The sequence below is a fragment of the Gigantopelta aegis genome, chromosome 9, assembly GCF_016097555.1.
Source record: "Gigantopelta aegis isolate Gae_Host chromosome 9, Gae_host_genome, whole genome shotgun sequence".
NCBI classification, from domain to species: Eukaryota; Metazoa; Mollusca; class Gastropoda; order Neomphalida; family Peltospiridae; genus Gigantopelta; species Gigantopelta aegis.
The window spans coordinates 82,274,311-82,293,631 of NC_054707.1; the positions used below are offsets into that span (position 1 = coordinate 82,274,311).

The following is a 19,321-nucleotide window of genomic DNA, read 5'->3' on the forward strand; positions in this document are numbered from 1 at the left end:
TATATCAAAGGCCGTGGTATGTGCTATCCTGTCTGTGAAATGGTGCATATAAAAGATCCCTAGCTATTAATGGAAATATATAGTGGGTTTTCTCTCTAAGATCATATGTTAGAATTATCAAATGTTTGACATCCAATAGCTGATGATTAATAAATCAATGTGCTCTAGTGGTTTCATTAAACAAAAAAAGACCCTTTATTTACTTTGATTAGCCTAAGTCTATTGAGAGCGATCGATACTGGAGTCCATTGCACCTCACTTTAAACATTTCATTTTCTAAGTAAGGATGCACACTTCTAGTTAATTAATCACTATTATATAAAAAAAAAAACCTGGAATGTCGATTCTGAGACAAAAGTCCAAGTCTATATCAGGTAGTACTAATCTCTATTACTACAACTCTTTCTATATGTTACTAATATCATGTCTTGTTATCGTGTTACGTTTTATTTTCATTTTTAATTGGATGTTCATGTTTATATTCAGCTAGGTTGCCTGTCTGTCGAGGACAATGGGTTGAAGGTTAGTTGTTGATGGTTAGTGACAAAAACGTTGGTATAATGGCCATAAACGTACCCGCTAAACCGATAAAACTCACCCTGGATGGGAAGCGGTACCAGGTTGCGAACCCAGTAACTACCAGCCTTAAGTTTAATTATTTAGCCTATGCATTACAGAACCCGGTATCGTGTTTATTATATATATATATATATACATGTGTATATATAAAACACTACATTAGTGGCAGTTAGATACCATTTATCTTGCGAGCTGTTTTAAAACGTATCTAACAAGCGAAATATACTAAAGGACATGAAAGTAGTATTCTATTTTTTACATATCCTTAAAACCCATCTAAAGCGTATTTACGGCATTCTCGCGGCAGTCAACAGTCAACGTATACGTTATTAGTGGCGGATCCAGAAAATCCATTTAGGGGGGCCCCGGTGACATGAGATGGAATGCCAAGGGAACTTTGGGGGAGGTTTGGAGGGGGATCGTAAAAAAATGAAAATTAATATATAATAAAAATTTTACTATCGCAAAATTTAGGGGAGGCCAGGCCCCTGGGCTCCCCCCCAAATCTGCCTCTGGTTACTCAATAATCAGTTTCAGATCAACTCAACCGTCACAGAACAATAAATTTCAAACGTCCTTTTTGATTGGATGATAGGGCTCTGGTGACCGGATCATCACCATGGAGCAGCCAATCCCAAGTCTCAAAAGTTATCTTCTCCGACATATGTTGGACACGATATTTATCTACAACAGGTCAACTCTTACACGGGTGTGTAAGAAATAGCATACCATAGGATACCACAATAACGTGCCTGTATTCAATTAAAGTAAAAGACCCTAGTTTTTAAACACTATGGCATATGGCAACAATTTCTACTATTAGAACCATTTTTGATAGCTGGAATTAAACATTACCTAACTTTTATGGTTTAGAGTATCATTTGTGTACATCCAAAGCGTTTTTCATCATCAGGCGTGGTGTTTGTAATGCCACGAAAATCAATTTCATAATTTAAAAAATCACACGTTCCTCTGAAAAGTACCAGTTAAGGAGACGAGCTCTGATCTATTGTTCGAGGGTATTTCCCCGTTTTAGCATCACAGACTGTTATTTCACTCTTTTGTAATTTATTCCTAATGTGTTACGTGTTTGTAGATTAACCAGTATTAGTGTCTAATTTCATGGGTTCTAACTGGTGTCTGCGACTTTAAGGTTCAATCACGTGTAAGAAATGAAGATCCAGTCTATTTGTACATGTACTGCATTTCAAGGGCAGCCTCGTGCTCACGTGCTTTCAATCTCAGTGCCGTCAGACTGTCGGGTCGTTTCAGGTCTGACGTATTTCCTATTGGGCATGCCGAATAATATAAAAATGGCTGCAGACCAAACAATGGCGAGTAAAATGCATATGGCGGAGGAACGCCACTGACAGTTCGTGGCGTTTGGTCGTCTGCTAATTGTTGCTGCAGTCCATCTGATTTATCCCGCTTCCTAGCGATTTTCTGTAATAAACAAATTACTAAAATAAAAAAAACAGAACGAACGAACGAATAGGCGTACGAGCTCCTACTTTTGTAAGGGGTAGGGGGTGGGGGGGGGGGAGGGACAGGTTGATTTGTGCCCAAATTAAACAAAAATGCCCGAATATGGATAACAAAATGTATTTATATTTGCATTAATTACTACTACCAAACGGCTATATAGTGTTGTAAAAGAATCGCATTTTACATGGATTACCACTAACAATGTGGGTAGATTGATGGAAATACATGGTGAAAAGGTTTCAAGTAAGCTCATTTTGTCTGAATAATTTCAGCTTTTTCTAGTGGGTGGGAGAGAAGGGGGAGGGGCTGTTGCTTTCGCTTATGGACGATCGAATGCTTTGTAAGTCTGCAACAAGTTTTCTTTCTGTTGATTGATTGAAACATATTTTATTGCTTATAATATACAAAAGGATTAGGCACAAGTTATTCAACACTATTCCATTTTAATCGCATCTCGCCTGCCGCCCCCCCCCCCCCCCCCCCTCACTTCCTTCGCCCTTCGGAGCAGTGGCGTATCTACGGAAAATAGCGCCTATAGCAAGCACTGAAATTGCGTCTCTGTCCAAACATCTGACACCCATCTTTTAGATAACTTTACCATATTATCAGCTTGTTTGACTTTAATAGAAACTGCTCAGTGCACCCCCTCCCTTCAGGTGGCGCCCAGGACACGTGCCATACCTGCCATACCCTAGGTACGCCACTGTTCCGGAGTCATTTCTCTAACATCCCTAAATTACTATTTAATAAAAGCTACAAACCCTCCCCAAAACAACAACAACATGTAACAACAACAACAAACAAACCAAACCTAAAACCAACCAAAAACACAAATCCAAACCAAAAACAATCATAACATGTTGTACAGCGAATAACTGTGAGGATACTTACACATTCAGAATGATAACATGTTGTACCTCTAACACAGCGATTAACTGTGAGGGTAGTTACACATTCAGAATGATAACATGTTGTAGCTCTAACACAGCGAATAACTGTGAGGGTACTTACACATTCAGAATGATAACATGTTGTAGCTCTAACACAGCGAATAACTGTGAGGGTACTTACACATTCAGAATGATAACATGTTGTAGCTCTAACACAGCGAATAACTGTGAGGGTACTTACACATTCAGAATGATAACATGTTGTAGCTCTAACACAGCGAATAACTGTGAGGGTACTTACACATTCAGAATGATAACATGTTGTAGCTCTAACACAGCGAATAACTGTGAGGGTACTTACACATTCAGAATCCAATCTCATAACAGTTTTCGGAGCAGGCACGAAGTCAACTTCCTTCAGATCTTGTAGACCGCCAAAATTTCCCAACTTTTCGTGCTTCCGCCACTTAGCTCGCCGATTTTGGAACCAGATCTGATAAAACAGGGATTTCAGTTTAAACGATTTTGAAACGAACTGAAACTTCATCTAATATTGTCCATATAAGTTATACACTATTACATGTACAAATAAACCAATTTCTCAAAACACCGTATATTTACGTTTACGGTTTAAAGCTAGTGCCCATTGATTTATTAATCATCGGCTATTGGATGTCAAACATTTGGTGATTTTTACATAGTCTTAGAAAGGAAACCCGCAACATGTTTCCATTAGTTGCAAGGGATCTTTTATATGTACCATCCCATAGACCACAGCCTTTGATATACCAGTCGTGGAGCACTGGCTGGAACGAGAAATAGCCCAAATGGGCTCCCTGACGGGGATTGACCCTAGACCAACCCCGTATCAAGCGAACGTTTTACCATTTGGGCTACGTCACGTAACATTTAAACCCGTCGTACATTTAAACGTGTTGGCCATCTATTTAAACCCGTCGTACATTTAAACGTGTTGGCCATCTATTTAAACTCGTCGTACATTTAAACGTGTTGGCCATCTATTTAAATTAGGTCGGTAAAAAGTTGGTTTTGTTTAACGACACCACTAAAGCACATTGATTAATTAATCATTGGCTATTGGATGTCAAACATTTGATAACTGTGACACGTAGTCATCAGAGGAAACCCGCTACTAAATGTTTCCATTAGCAGCAAGGTATCTTTTATATGCACTTTCCCACCAACAGGAAAGCACATACGACGGCCTTTGTCCAATTGTGATGCACTGGTTGGAAGGTATAAACCTAGACTTAAGACGGCACCACACGTTACGAGTGCTTTGTACGACAATATATAGCCGATTGTGAGAAGACAAACATCACGATTTCTTCGATTGCCATGCAGTCGGCCACTCTCGTACGAGAAACGTCATATGCCTTTAGCAAAAAAAAAAAAAAAAAACCCACCCCAAAAAACAACAACAACTAAGTGGCTCTTTTCGTCCAAACATAGACGATGACTACATCGCGTAAAAACCGTAACCGGTAATGTATGCCTGTCACCTGAACTCGTTCTTCTGACAGTCCTGTCTTCTGGGATAACTCGTCACGTGTGTTAACATCCGGGTAGTGTGTAATCTGGAACACCTTCTCCAAGGCCTTCAGCTGGTCTGAGGAGAAGGTGGTGCGGAATCGTCGCTTCTTTGTGGGCACGTCTAGTTCTGTAAGGTGGAATCAATAGTAAAATATCACCAAACTTCATTTGTAGACCATGGGGTCGTCATATACTAGTACTGTGAAGTAGAATCAATAGTAAAATATCATCAACGTTCATTTGTAGACCCTGGGGTCGTCATATACTAGTACTGTAAGATGGAATAAATAGTAAAATATCTTCAACGTTCATTTGTAGACCCTGGGGTCGTCATATACTAGTACCGTGAAGTAGAATCAATAGTAAAATATCATCAACGTTCATTTGTAGACCCTGGGGTCGTCATATACTAGTACTGTAAGATGGAATCAATAGTAAAATATCATCAACATTCATTTGTAGACCCTGGAGTCGTCATATACTAGTACTGTAAGATGGAATCAATATTAAAATATCATCACGTTCATTTGTAGACCCTGGGGTCGTCATATACTAGTACTGTGAAGACCCTGGAATCAATAGTAAAATATCATCAACATTCATTTGTAGACCCTGGGGTCGTCATATACTAGTACTGTAAGATGGAATCAATATTAAAATATCATCACGTTCATTTGTAGACCCTGGGTTCGTCATATACTAGTACTGTAAGGTGGAATCAATAGTAAAATATCATCACGTTCATTTGTAGACCCTGGAGTCGTCATATACTAGTACTGTAAGATGGAATCAATACTAAAATATCATCAACGTTCATTTGCAGACCCTGGGGTCGTCATATACTAGTACTGTAAGATGGAATCAATAGTAAAATATCATCAACGTTCATTTGTAGACCCTGGGGTCGTCATATACTAGTACTGTAAGATGGAATCAATAGTAAAATATCATCAACGTTCATTTGTAGACCCTGGGGTCGTCATATACTAGTACTGTAAGATGGAATCAATAGTAAAATATCACCATCGTTCATTTGTAGATCCTGGGGTCGTCATATACTAGTACTGTAAAGTGGAATCAATAATAAAATATCACCAACGTTCATTTGTAGACCCTGGGGTCGTCATATACTAGTACTGTAAGATGGAATCAATAGTAAAATATCATCAAGTTCATGTGTAGACCCTGGGGTCGTCATATACTACTACTGTGATGTGGAATCAATAGTAAAATATCATCAACGTTCATTTGTAGACCCTGGGGTCGTCATATACTAGTACTGTAAGATGGAATAAATAGTAAAATATCATCAACGTTCATTTGTAGACCCTGGGGTCGTCATATACTAGTACCGTGAAGTAGAATCAATAGTAAAATATCATCAACGTTCATTTGTAGACCCTGGGGTCGTCATATACTAGTACTGTAAGATGGAATCAATAGTAAAATATCATCAACGTTCATTTGTAGACCCTGGGGTCGTCATATACTAGTACTGTGAAGTAGAATCAATAGTAAAATATCATCAACGTTCATTTGTAGACCCTGGGGTCGTCATATACTAGTACTGTGAAGTAGAATCAATAGTAAAATATCATCAACGTTCATCTGTAGACCCTGGGGTCGTCATATACTAGTACTGTAAGATGGAATCAATAGTAAAATATCATCAACGTTCATTTGTAGACCTGGAGTTGTCATATACTAGTACAGTGAGGTAGAAGCAATAGTAAAATATCATCAACGTTCATTTGTAGACCCTGGGGTCGTCATATACTAGTACTGTGAAGTGGAATCAATAGTAAAATATCATCAACGTTCATTTGTAGACCCTGGGGTCGTCATATACTAGTACTGTAAGGTGGAATCAATAGTAAAATATCATCAGCGTTCATTTGTAGACCCTGGAGTCGTCATATACGGGTACTGCAAGGTGGAATCAATACTAAAATATCATCAACGTTCATTTGCAGACCCTGGGGTCGTCATATACTAGTACTGTAAGATGGAATCAATAGTAAAATATCATCAACGTTCATTTGTAGACCCTGGGGTCGTCATATACTAGTACTGTAAGATGGAATCAATAGTAAAATATCATCAACGTTCATTTGTAGACCCTGGGGTCGTCATATACTAGTACTGTGAAGTGGAATCAATAGTAAAATATCATCAACGTTCATTTGTAGACCCTGGGGTCGTCATATACTAGTACTGTAAGATGGAATCAATAGTAAAATATCATCAACGTTCATTTGTAGACCCTGGAGTCGTCATATACTAGTACAGTGAGGTAGAATCAATAGTAAAATATCATCAACGTTCATTTGTAGACCCTGGGGTCGTCATATACTAGTACTGTGAAATAGAATCAATAGTAAAATATCATCAACGTTCATTTGTAGACCCTGGGGTCGTCATATACTAATACTGTGAAGTGGAATCAATAGTAAAATATCATCAACGTTCATTTGTAGACCCTGGGGTCATCATATACTATTACTGTAAGGTGGAATCAATAGTAAAGTATAACGTTCATCAGACCCTGGGGTCGTCAGCGTTCATTTGTAGACCCTGGAGTCGTCATATACGGGTACTGCAAGGAGGAATCAATACTAAAATATTATCAACGTTCATTTGCAGACCCTGGGGTCGTCATATACTAGTACTGTAAGATGGAATCAATATTAAAATATCATCAACGTTCACTTGTAGACCCTGGGGTCGTCATATACTAGTACTGTAAGATGGAATCAATAGTAAAATATCATCACGTTCATTTGTAGACCCTGGGGTCGTGATATACTAGTACTGTAAGATGGAATCAATAGTAAAATATCATCAACGTTCATTTGTAGACCCTGGGGTCGTCATATACTAGTACTGTGAAGTAGAATCAATAGTAAAATATCATCAACGTTCACTTGTAGACCCTGGGGTCGTCATATACTAGTACTGTAAGATGGAATCAATATTAAAATATCATCACGTTCATTTGTAGACCCTGGGGTCGTCATATACTTCTACTGTAAGATGGAATCAATAGTAAAATATCATCACGTTCATTTGTAGACCCTGGATTCGTGATATACTAGTACTATAAGATGGAATCAATAGTAAAATATCATCACGTTCATTTGTAGACCCTGGGGTCGTCATATACTAGTACTGTAAGATGGAATCAATAGTAAAATATCATCACGTTCATTTGTAGACCCTGGGGTCGTCATATACTAGTACTGTAAGATGGAATCAATAGTAAAATATCATCAACGTTCACTTGTAGACCCTGGGGTCGTCATATACTAGTACTGTGAAGTGGAATCAATAGTAAAATATCATCAACGTTCATTTGTAGACCCTGGGGTCGTCATATACTAGTACTGTAAGATGGAATCAATAGTAAAATATCACCATCGTTCATTTGTAGACCCTGGGGTCATCATATACTAGTACTGTATGATGGAATCAATAGTAAAATATCATCACGTTCATGTGTAGACCCTGGGGTCGTCATATACTAGTACTGTGAAGTGGAATCAATAGTAAAATATCATCAGCGTTCATTTGTAGACCCTGGGGTCGTCATGTACTAGTACTGTAAGATGTAATCAATAGTAAAATATGATCAACGTTCATTTGTAGACCCTGGGGTCGTCAGATACTAGTACTGTGAAGTGGAATCAATATACTAGTACTGTGAAGTAGAATCAATAGTAAAATATCATCAACGTTCATTTGTAGACCCTGGGGTCGTCATATACTAGTACTGTGAAGTGGAATGAATAGTAAAATATCATCAACGTTCAACTGTAGACCATGGGGTCGTCATATACTAGTACCGTGAAGTGGAATCAATAGTATCATCAATGTTCAACGGCCTCGGTGGCGCAGTGGTTAAGCCATCGGACTACAGGCTAGTTGGTACAGGGTTCGCAGCCCAGTACCGGCTCCCACCCAGAGCGAGTTCTTAAGTGCTCAGAGGATAGGTGTAAGGCCACTACACCCTCTTCTCTCTCACTAACCATTAACCAACTAACAACTAACCCACTGTCCTGGACAGACAGCCAATATAGCTGAGATGTGTGCCCAGGACAGTGTGCTTGAAACGTAATTGGATATAAGTACAAAAATAAGTTGAAATGAAATGAAATGAAATGAACGTTCATTCAAGTAATTGGCGACGTCGTGTTCTTTAAGTTAGAATCAACAGTAAATTAGTTCAACGTTCGTTTCGTAAATTATCATGAACGTTCATGTGTAGACATTGGGGACATCATGTTCTATAAAGTGAGAAATGTGCAATTAAAACATTAAAACAACTTATTTCTCGTTCAATTTTAATTCGTGAAACATTTTAGAACATAACATACCACATACACACATAAATATTGTATAGACTTACATGAAAACACCATAAATAAAATAGTATACGTTTGGAGCTACGTGTAACATATAGTTGCTACAAAGACGATACATGCATCCCAGGTTTATTCCTATAGACGTTTCCAACCTCTCAAATATATTCGTAGGCGATAGAATAAATTTCATTAAAGATTCAAGTTACCCATGTCCAGACATCTTTTCCTGTCCCCCACATCGGGCCCACAGTCCTGTTCTGAACCTGACGTCACAAAATCACTGTTCGGGCTGGAGGCTCGTGGGCCACACCGTAAAATATCATCTAGAGGCGCCCCGTGAACGTGCGAAACCCGGGAAACACGCAAATCTAGAAATAAATATAAAATATAAAAATCACTCATTCATATACATGTACTACCAAGTCGATTCATAAAAAAGTTGCTACTTTTAGAAGTTGAATAGCTGGAAACATATGCAACAGAGAACATTGCAAAAGTACTCCTATCAACTTATTATGCTGTTGATCAATAGTAAAATTTCCATTTTGATAATAGCTTATCAGCATTTAAAACTATGCACGATACCTAATGTAATGTCAGAAAATACTATTCGACTAAAAAGGGGAGGAATAACTCTTGAACAAGTAAAAACAAATAACCCTCGAAAAGGGGCGGGACGTAGCCCAGTGGTAAAACGCTCACCCCATGCGCAGTCGGTCTAGGATCTATCATCGTCGGTGGGCCCATTGGGTTATTTCTCGCTCTAGCCAGAGCACCACGACTGGTATATCAAAGGCCGTTGTATGTGCTAGCCTGTCTGTGAGATGATACATATAAAAGATCCCTTGCTACATATAGAAATGTAGCGGGTTTCCTCTCCAAGTTAAAATGTCAAAACTACCAAATGTTTCACATCTAATAGCTGATGATTAAAATCAATGTTCTCTAGTGGTGTCGTTAAACGAAACAAACTTTATTGCACTATAGGACCGTGGTATGTACTATCCTGAATGTGGGATGGTGCGTATAAGAGATCCCTTGTTACTAATGGGAAAATGTAGCGGGTTTCCTATCTAAGGCTATAAGTCAAAATTACCAAATGTTTGACATCTAATAACCAATGATTAATAAATCAATGTCCTCTAGTGGTGTCGTTAAACAAAACAAAACAAAACTTTTTAACATTCACTCTCGAAATAGTGGTCATTGTATTCTGTGGTCATTATACAAGGTTCAACCATACATTTTGGTCAACAAATAGTGGCCGCTGGCCGCACTAAATAAGTGGCTGTTATCTAGAGGTAAAATAAAGAATGAAACGCATTGGGCGGGATTTATGGTTGCCGTTAAGAACATGTGTCTGTTATATACAGGTGGCCGTTAGACCAGCATCGTCTCCAGTACGTACAGTAAATGTTTAGTAGTTTCTCATTGGTATATTTCTGGCATTTCATTTGGTATGAGCGACCGTTTCAAAAGTAAGCAATGTATCAAATTTAAACATTTACCGTCAATATTTAACATAATTAACTGGCTCAGTGTTCTAGGTATACTTTTCAGAAAGTGGGCCCCTTTTTTATATAAATCATCCGATATAATATATGGCGAAATATGATAATGGTGATGCTGCTGATGTTAGTGATAATAGTGATAACAATGACGACATGATAGTTAACAGTTAAAGTATGTTTTGTTTAACGATACCACTAGAGCACATTGAATTGGCTATTGGATGTCAAACATTTGGTAATTTTGACATATAGTCTCAGAGAGGAAATCCGCTTATATTGTCCCATTAGTAGCAAGGAATCTTTTATATGCACCATCCAACAGACAGAATAGCACATACCACGGCCTTTGATATACCAGTCATAGTGCACTGGTTGGAACGAGAAATAGCCCAATGCGCCTACCGACGTGTATCGATCATGGCGAAATACGATGATGCTGATGCTGATGATGCTACTGATAATGATGATGATGGTGATGATGATGGTGCTGCTGCTGCTGCTGATGATGCTAATGATAATGATGATGATGATGGTGATGATGATGATGGTGCTGCTGCTGCTGATGATGATGCTAATGATAATGATGGTGATGGTGATGATGATAGTGTTGATGATGATGATGCTAATGCTAATGATGATGATGATAATGCTAATGAAGAAGATGATGATGGTGTTGATGTTGATGATGATAATGCTAATGATGATGATGATGATGGTGATCATAATGATGATGACGATGGTAAGATAATAATGATAACAATAACGACAACAATGACAACGATGATGACGATAACGAGCAACTATCTGGATTAGGCTATCAGGTGAGAGACCGCGTGAACCAGCGTCCCTTCCACTGTCCTCACACTACAAAGCATACCAGACAATGATAAACGAATATCAGAGCCTGTTCTAGCAGTAATCTTAATTTTCTTATTAATAGTTGATCAAACAGAAATCTGCGGTCCTTGGATCGTGTTTACTCCTACCAATTCATCATCACTGCCGCGGGAAAACTACCAAGGACTCGAGCGTATCAAGCTATTGGTCTCAGACAAGCAACCACCCATCAAAGAATGTGGATGTTTTATGCAATGTTTAATTATTACAAAGCTCACTCTTTTATCAAACCATCAAAGGTTGGAACCATCCATTGATAAAGGCTCGGTTTTCAAAAAGCGTCATAAATTATAAATAATCTTTTAATCGCTTTCCAAGTGAGAATACAATTGTATGATTTATTAAACAACGCAGTAAGATAGGAGTGCTCAGTTTTCACATGAAACGGAATCAGTTATTTCGTAACAATAAAAAATAGATTTCTACTTTTTAAACATAAATTGCCATTGCAATGTCGAATATATATATATTTCAATTATTTAACCTGACCTTAGGAAGGATGTATGAAGTAGGGGCAGGTGCACCTTTATTAATAATATAAAAGGTCCCCCGCAAAACATGGCGTGTGTAATTGTTTTTAATAGTAAATCAAACTAAGAAACAACTGACGATTAGGCGGATCCAGGGCGTGGGGTGATGTGTGAACCAGGTGGCCTTCCCCACTAAATATACTGAAATGCCTTTTTTTCCCTTCTTTCTTCTTATTATTATTTTTTAAAATTTCATTGGGTTGCCTTTTTTCACATGTCCATGTCCCCCCCCCCCCCCCTCCTTTTTTTTTTAGTCAACCCCCAAATATTCCCCTAATATTTTCTGGATCTGGCCCTGGATTGTACGCTTTTTCATTAAATAACTATATCCACAAGGGTTGTGTGTGACAGGTGTACAACAGAAGGAAGAAGGAAATGTTTTATTTAACGACGCACTCAACACATTTTATTTACGGTTTTATGGCGTCGGACATATGGTTAAGGACCACCCAGATACTGAAAGAGGAAACCCGCTGTCGCCACTTCATGGGCTACGCTTTCCAATTAACAGCAAGGTATCTTTTATATGCACCATCCCACAGACAGGATATCACATACCACGGCCTTTGATATGCCAGTCGTGGTGCACTGGCTGGAACGAGAAATAGCCCAATGGATCGATCCCAGACCGTCCGCGCATCAAGCGAGCGCCATACCACTGGGCTACGTCCCGCTCCGTGTAAAAGAGAGTGCGTTTTTAAATGTTTATATTCAGAGAACTGCCATTCTAAGAGTGTAAACGCACTATGGTCGGCTCCGTCAGATCGAATTGACCCCGCGTGATTTATTGGCCTAATCACTGTGATAACAAGACCGATCTGCGACACCAGACGAACGAGCGATAAAACTGATCGCAGTACAAGCCTTCGTGGAATGCCTCTTACGTATAATCGTTACAATGGCTGTACGACGTGTACTACTGTAGCTGCTGAGCATTGCTGCTGTTGTTGCTGCGCATTGCTGCTGTTGTTGATGCTGCTAACACTACTACTACTACTATTACCACAACTAGTACCACTATTATTATTACTATAACTACTATTACTGCTACTATTGCTGCTGCTGCTGCTACTACTACTACTTCTACTACTACTACTACTACTATTACTACTACTATTACTACTACTACTACCACCACCACTACCACTACCACCACCACTACTACTACCACTACCACTACTACTATTACTACTACTACTACTACTACTACTACTACTACTACTACTACAAAGTAAATGCTTTCAGCATCACGTGGGAAAATAACCCATCAATTGACTTATTAAACATCGGCTATTGGATGTTAAACATGTGGTAATTCTGACATATAGTCTTAGAGAGAAAACCCGCTACATGTTTTCATTAGTAGTAAGAAATATTTTATATACAGCATCCCACAGACAGAATAGCACATGGCCTTTGATATACCAGTAGTGCTGCACTGGCTGGAACGAGAAATAGCCCAATGGGCTGACCGACAGGGATCGATCCCAAACCCACCGCGCATCAAGCGAGCGCTTTACCACTGGGCAACATCCCACCCCACTATTACTACTAGTATTACTACTATTACTACTACTACTACTACTACAACTACTACTACTACAACAACTACAACTATTACTACTACTACTACTACCACCACTTCTACTACTACTATTACTACTACTACTATTGCCGCTACTACTACTCATACTATTGCTACTATTACTACTACTATTGCTACTACTACTACTACTATTGCTACTACTACTATTGCTACAACTACTATTGCTACTACTACTACTACTACTACCACTACCACTATTGCTGCTAGTGCTAGTAGTCACGTAAAAAGCTCCCCCGCAACCCATCCAAACCCCCTCAAAACAAAAGAGAACAAAAAACCCAAAAAGAAACCCAAACGACAATAACAGGAACTTACGCATGAGAGCAAACAGTTGTCTCAAGGTCTCATTCATGACTTAAAATCCACCCTCATATTTTGGTTCCGAAAAAAAGGTAACAGGGCAGTTGACTATGACCGCACTATAATGACTAGGGTCCGTGACTTTAAAACGAGATACGGTACTAGTACCGGTATCAAAAAAGAAAGAAAAAGAAAGAAGTGTTTTATTTAACGACGCACTCAACACATTTTATTTACGGTTATATGGCGTTAGACATATGGTTAAAGGAAACATGACACGTGACCATATTATAGCTCATTTTAAAAGAAAAATGATATAAAAATAATATACAAATAACTTTATAACAATAAAATACGTGTAGTTAACTTAAAATGAAGAAATTACGCTAATCAGTATCAAAGTACGATTTATGCATATTTCTTCGTGAGCGTTCGGAAAAAAAGGGAAGTGACGTCAGAGCCGCTGTACTCTTCCATTGTTGTTAACTGTTTATATATGGAGTAAGGGGCTTACGATCTTTTCAGTCCAACAGTGCCGTACTGCGCGGCCTTTGGGTGTAAAAATAAACAGTTTAAACGATCGGGATTGTCTTTTTATGGTTTTCCAAAGGATTGTATCCAAAGAAAGACGCGTGTATTTTATCGCAAAAGAAATGATTGGACACCAACACCGCATAGTACTTTGGTGTCAGCCTATTTACAGCCCGGAGCCCGAACGTTACCCGGAGACAAAAACAGTACTCTGTTGCGAATGCCGAGGTGTACTTTGTACATATTTGGCACAAAGATACACCTCAGCATGATGTATTTATATATGTTAAAACAAAAATGTAGAATTTTTTATTTACTTATTTTTTTGGAAAAAAAAAGGATTTTTCATGTATGGGCTGTAGGCCTACATAACAAAATCTGTATTCGCCGTCCGAAGAAGGAAACGTCAATAAGTAATTAAATATGGCATATACAAACATGGGATTTGGCATGAGGATACATCTCAGTACGATGTATTTAAATATGTTTTTAAAAAATGTGTAGAAAACAATAATAATTTTAAATAATGTTTTTAATCTTCGGGCGGAATACGTCACAAAAACGTTCCTCATCGCCCGAAGCCCCAAAGCAACACGAAGTTCAATACAAAATAAACCACTACTGTCGGTGTCGAAATAACTATTATGTTTCATCCACGGGCTGACTTGAGAATCGGAGTGTTGTTTTAGTTAATTGGTCCTTTCTTTCCGTGGCCTGCACATGTGATTCCTGATTGGCAGGTGTAAATTGCAGGGTATCGACCAGGTAAGTGATTACCACGGTCTAGACATACGCACAAAATACGTGCCAGTTTTTTTAAGATCACAGGGTATTGTGGCGTAACCTGTCGCGACTATAGTACAATGTTAATGGACATTATCAGCCGCCCTGCTTCATTACTGTAAATAATGCTGTAAAACCCTTGATTAAGTAGACTTTCCCATCTAAAATTACAAAACTGACCAATTACGTAGTACCAAAGAAAAGAAAATTATCACTTGGGTATCGTGAGTGGTCGTTTTTACTCTAACGCACCCTACCAATAGGCCTAATAATATGCTACTTTTTTTTATGAGAGAAAAATACTATAACCCCATTTCGTTCTATTGATGCAAATAGAAATATATTTAGTTTAAAAGTTGATTATACTCTCAAGTCATTTATGTTGTTTTACAAGCCAGGTTAATGAAAGTGAAGCGCCTTGTCGTAAATTAGAGCGTTTGTTTACACTGTGCATACAGATTTCATTATGTACAGCCCGAACATAAAAAAAATTCGATATTTTCTAAAAAAAAAAAACAATTTTTTTTTGTCCTACATTTATATTTTTTTACATATTTAAATACATCATATCGAGGTGTATCTTTATGCTAAATATGAACAGTATACACCTCGGCATTAGCATCCGAGTTTTGGTTTTGTCTCCGGGTTACTTTCGGGCTCCGGGCTGTAAATTGGTCGACCGGTCTGGTCTGGCACCATCAGTTTCTCCACCCTCCGACTCGCTATCCGTTTTTTCTTCAGTATCACTGTTGTAAGTAAATGTGTGTCTTTCTTCATTTACTAACAGCTCATATTGATACGGCAAAACGTTTTGCGAACGAACACTCATTGTTTTGGTAAGCTGTGCAAGTCTTAGATTCTTTATGAGTGGTACGGACTAATGCTTTTAAGTGTAAGGCGTCAGATCAAGCGACGCGTCTCTGACGTCACGGACCTCGTGATTGCCCTGCTCATTAAAGATCGGCAATTTCCGCTAAGAGCTCGTATCTGGGGTTCTTTTATGGAGATATTTTAAGTAATTAATTTTTTATAATTTTTTTTTTTAGGTGGTTCAATTTATAATTAATTGTACATGGTTGGTGCCAAATATGGTTTACGTGACATGTTTCCTTTAAGGACCACACAGATTTTGATAGGAAACCCGCTGTCGCCACTACATGGGCTACTCTTCCGATTAGCAGCAAGGGATCTTTTATTTGCGCTTCCCACAGGCAGGATAGCACAAACCATGGCCTTTGTTGAAGCAGTTATGGATCACTGGTCGGTGCAAGTGGTTTACACCTACCCATTGAGCCTTGCGGAGCACTCACTCAGGATTTGGAGTCGGTATCTGGATTAAAAATCCCATGCCTCGACTGGGATCCGAACCCAGTACCTACCAGCCTGTAGACCGATGGCCTGCCACGACGCCACCGAGGCCGGTATACCGGTATCAATTCAAGCAGACGGTATGTAGGGCATCCGGAATGACAGTCAACTTCCCGAATTCGTAAGTAGTATAGGCGTTGTCAATATTATACCCTACATCGTACTGTCAAATAGGAAAATAAAATGGAAAATCATGATGCTAAATATATAAAAATAAATAGTTAATAACAATGTTAAATATATTATTATTATTATTATATTATTATTATATATGATTAAATTCGACAAGTTTAACACATTTAAATTCTTATTTTGTTCATTACTGCATACAATTTGACACGTCTGATAAGGTGAATTCGGTGTGTATATAGTATATATAGCCTATATATAGCATATATAAAAGAAGCCTTGCTACTAATGGAAAGATGTTGCGGCTCTAAGACAATATGTCAAATTAACCAAATGTTTGACATCCAATCGCCGGTAATTAATAAATCAATGTGCTCTAGTGGCGTCGATAAACAAACTTTAACTTCTACAACTTATTTTAATAATTTAATTATGATAATTTACGGACATAATTTGGGTTCACGTGCGGGTTTTAGGGATATCCATGTATGCATTCTCATTTGAATTCATTTTGTAATTTTTGGCACCGTTTTGCAAATTTTGCCGAATTATTTTTTGTATGTACACAAATATGATTTTGAATGCAACGGTGTGTGTGTGTGTGCATGTGTGTGTGTGTGTGTGTGTGTGTGTGTGTTCATATACCACCATATTTTATTTTATTTTATTTTATATGAATGCTCAAAGGCCAGTAGGCCTACTGCAATATATTACATATATATATATATATATATATATATATATATATATATATATATATATATATATATAGATATATATATATATATATATATAGATATATATATATATATATATATATATATATATATATATATTAGAAAAAATAATTATCTTGTCTATGTACCAATTTAGTTTTCAAGTTTATTTCAACTGCTTTCAACATCTAATATCAAGCTGTTTATACTGAGTTTTACTCATATTTGTTGTTTGGATCGTCATTTACCTCGACATCCTGCATCCAATGTGGTTTTTTGTTGGTGGTGTCGTTAAATATTCATTCAGATCACACCAATACTGGTATATCAAAGGCCGTGGTATGTGCTATCCTGTCTGTGGCATATAAAATATCCCTTGCTACTAACGGAATAAGGTAGGTGGTTTCCCCTCTAAGACTATATGTCAAATTACCAAATGTTTGACATCCAATAGCCGATGATGAATAAATCAATGTGCTTTAGTGACGTCATTAAAGAAAACAAAAAAATTTCATAAAAATAAGAAAACAAAATGAACATAATTTAATCAACTGTTGAACTGTGGTCTAAAATAGGATGACTGCCATTGTATTTAAAGAAAGTTAAGTTTTGTTTTCACCACGCGAGATTAATTGATTAAAGGGAAATTCCTGAGTTTGCTGCATTGTATGATGTTTCTGACTAATAAAATATTTCTACGATTAAACTTACATACATTTTCTTGTTTAGAATATCGGTGTTTGTATATTCAATGTGTTTCTGGTCGTCTTAATATTTGTAAGAAGCCCAAACTGGATTTTGTGTTCAAATAATTTCGAACGTACGAAAACAATGTTTAGGAAATAAAATGAAATTTAACCTAGTGCAAATATTAGAACGATCAGAAACACGTTCAATATACAGCCACTAATATTTTATGCAGAAAAATATATTTAATATGTAATTACAATCGTTAAAAAGTGTCTTTTAGTCGATAACATCTTAAAAATTGCAGCAAACTCAGGAATGTCCCTTTAATTGATAAACCGCTATTAGATGACTCAAACATGTGGCCATTGTCACATGAAGTCAGTGTTTTCCATTAGCAGAAAGGGATCTTTAGTATGTATTTTCCCACGGACAGGTCAGCACATAACACGGCCTTTGGTATACCAGTCGTTGTTTACTGGTGGGAACGAGAAAGGATATACATGTCGGGACGGGAGAAAAAAACCCAACTAATCAGACAATGGGTCCACCGGGGGGATTCGATCCTTGAATCTATACACCCCTCCGTGTACCTAAAACAGACATGTAATTAAAAGTAACCAGTTCGTATTCATTACCTGTTGGTATATCCGTAACACAAACATTGTCAAGCGCAGCTTGATCACTTGGCCCCTGGTGGCCGTCCCCTAAACAGATCGATTGGTTATTGTCTCCATTGTTACCGGACACCAAGTTGGTTCCGCCTCCCTCATTGATGCAATTGCACTCATTTTGTTGACACTTGAGAATGTTGTCAATAGAATGCTTAAATGCAGTTGGTTTCCCGCAACAAAGATGTACTGGTTTTGAAACCGACAGGTCCATTGCGACAAAATACTATCAGCTTGTAAAACAACAAAACAAACCAGTCGTTTTCTTGTCCAAAAATCAGATTATTAAGAACTGAATGAACGTCATATCCAAAATTTTATTGAAATAATTTAAATTATTTGAAAAGTAAATAAGGTATTTAGTAAATTAAGTAGATCTCAGAATTGAAATTGACCACATTATTGCATCCTTCGCTCAGTTATCTTAGTGTCTTCCTTCCTGCGTTATCAAATATCACCGAATCGCACACTTCACTCAATTACTGGCAGGGAAATATTTCACTTCTATGAACAATGTAGCCCGACACTCACAGTACTCAAAACATGAAACAATGCACGTATCTTATTAAAGTTTTACTTAATTTTTCTTTCTTGTTATATGTCATTTGCCACAATCCTGCGCTGAAGGAATATCACAGAATAATAAAACGGTAAAACACTTAGATAACAATATTTTCTTCTTTTATCTTGTAATAAATTTTGGTCTTTTTCATCGACTTAAAA

General features: G+C 37.7%; 1 protein-coding gene across 1 annotated transcript; it reads right to left on the bottom strand.

Moving 5' to 3' along the window:
- Positions 1–716: 716 nt before the first annotated feature.
- On the bottom strand, positions 717–18,812 carry LOC121381789 (paired mesoderm homeobox protein 2-like). Its single transcript, XM_041511144.1, has 5 exons — positions 18,566–18,812; positions 9,076–9,237; positions 4,478–4,635; positions 3,316–3,447; positions 717–2,022 (listed from the first exon to the last, which is right to left on the bottom strand). Exons 1-5 carry the CDS (start codon positions 18,810–18,812, stop codon positions 1,765–1,767), a joined length of 957 nt encoding a protein of 318 aa, XP_041367078.1. The 3' UTR covers positions 717–1,764.
- Between the last annotated feature and the right edge of the window lie 509 nt (positions 18,813–19,321).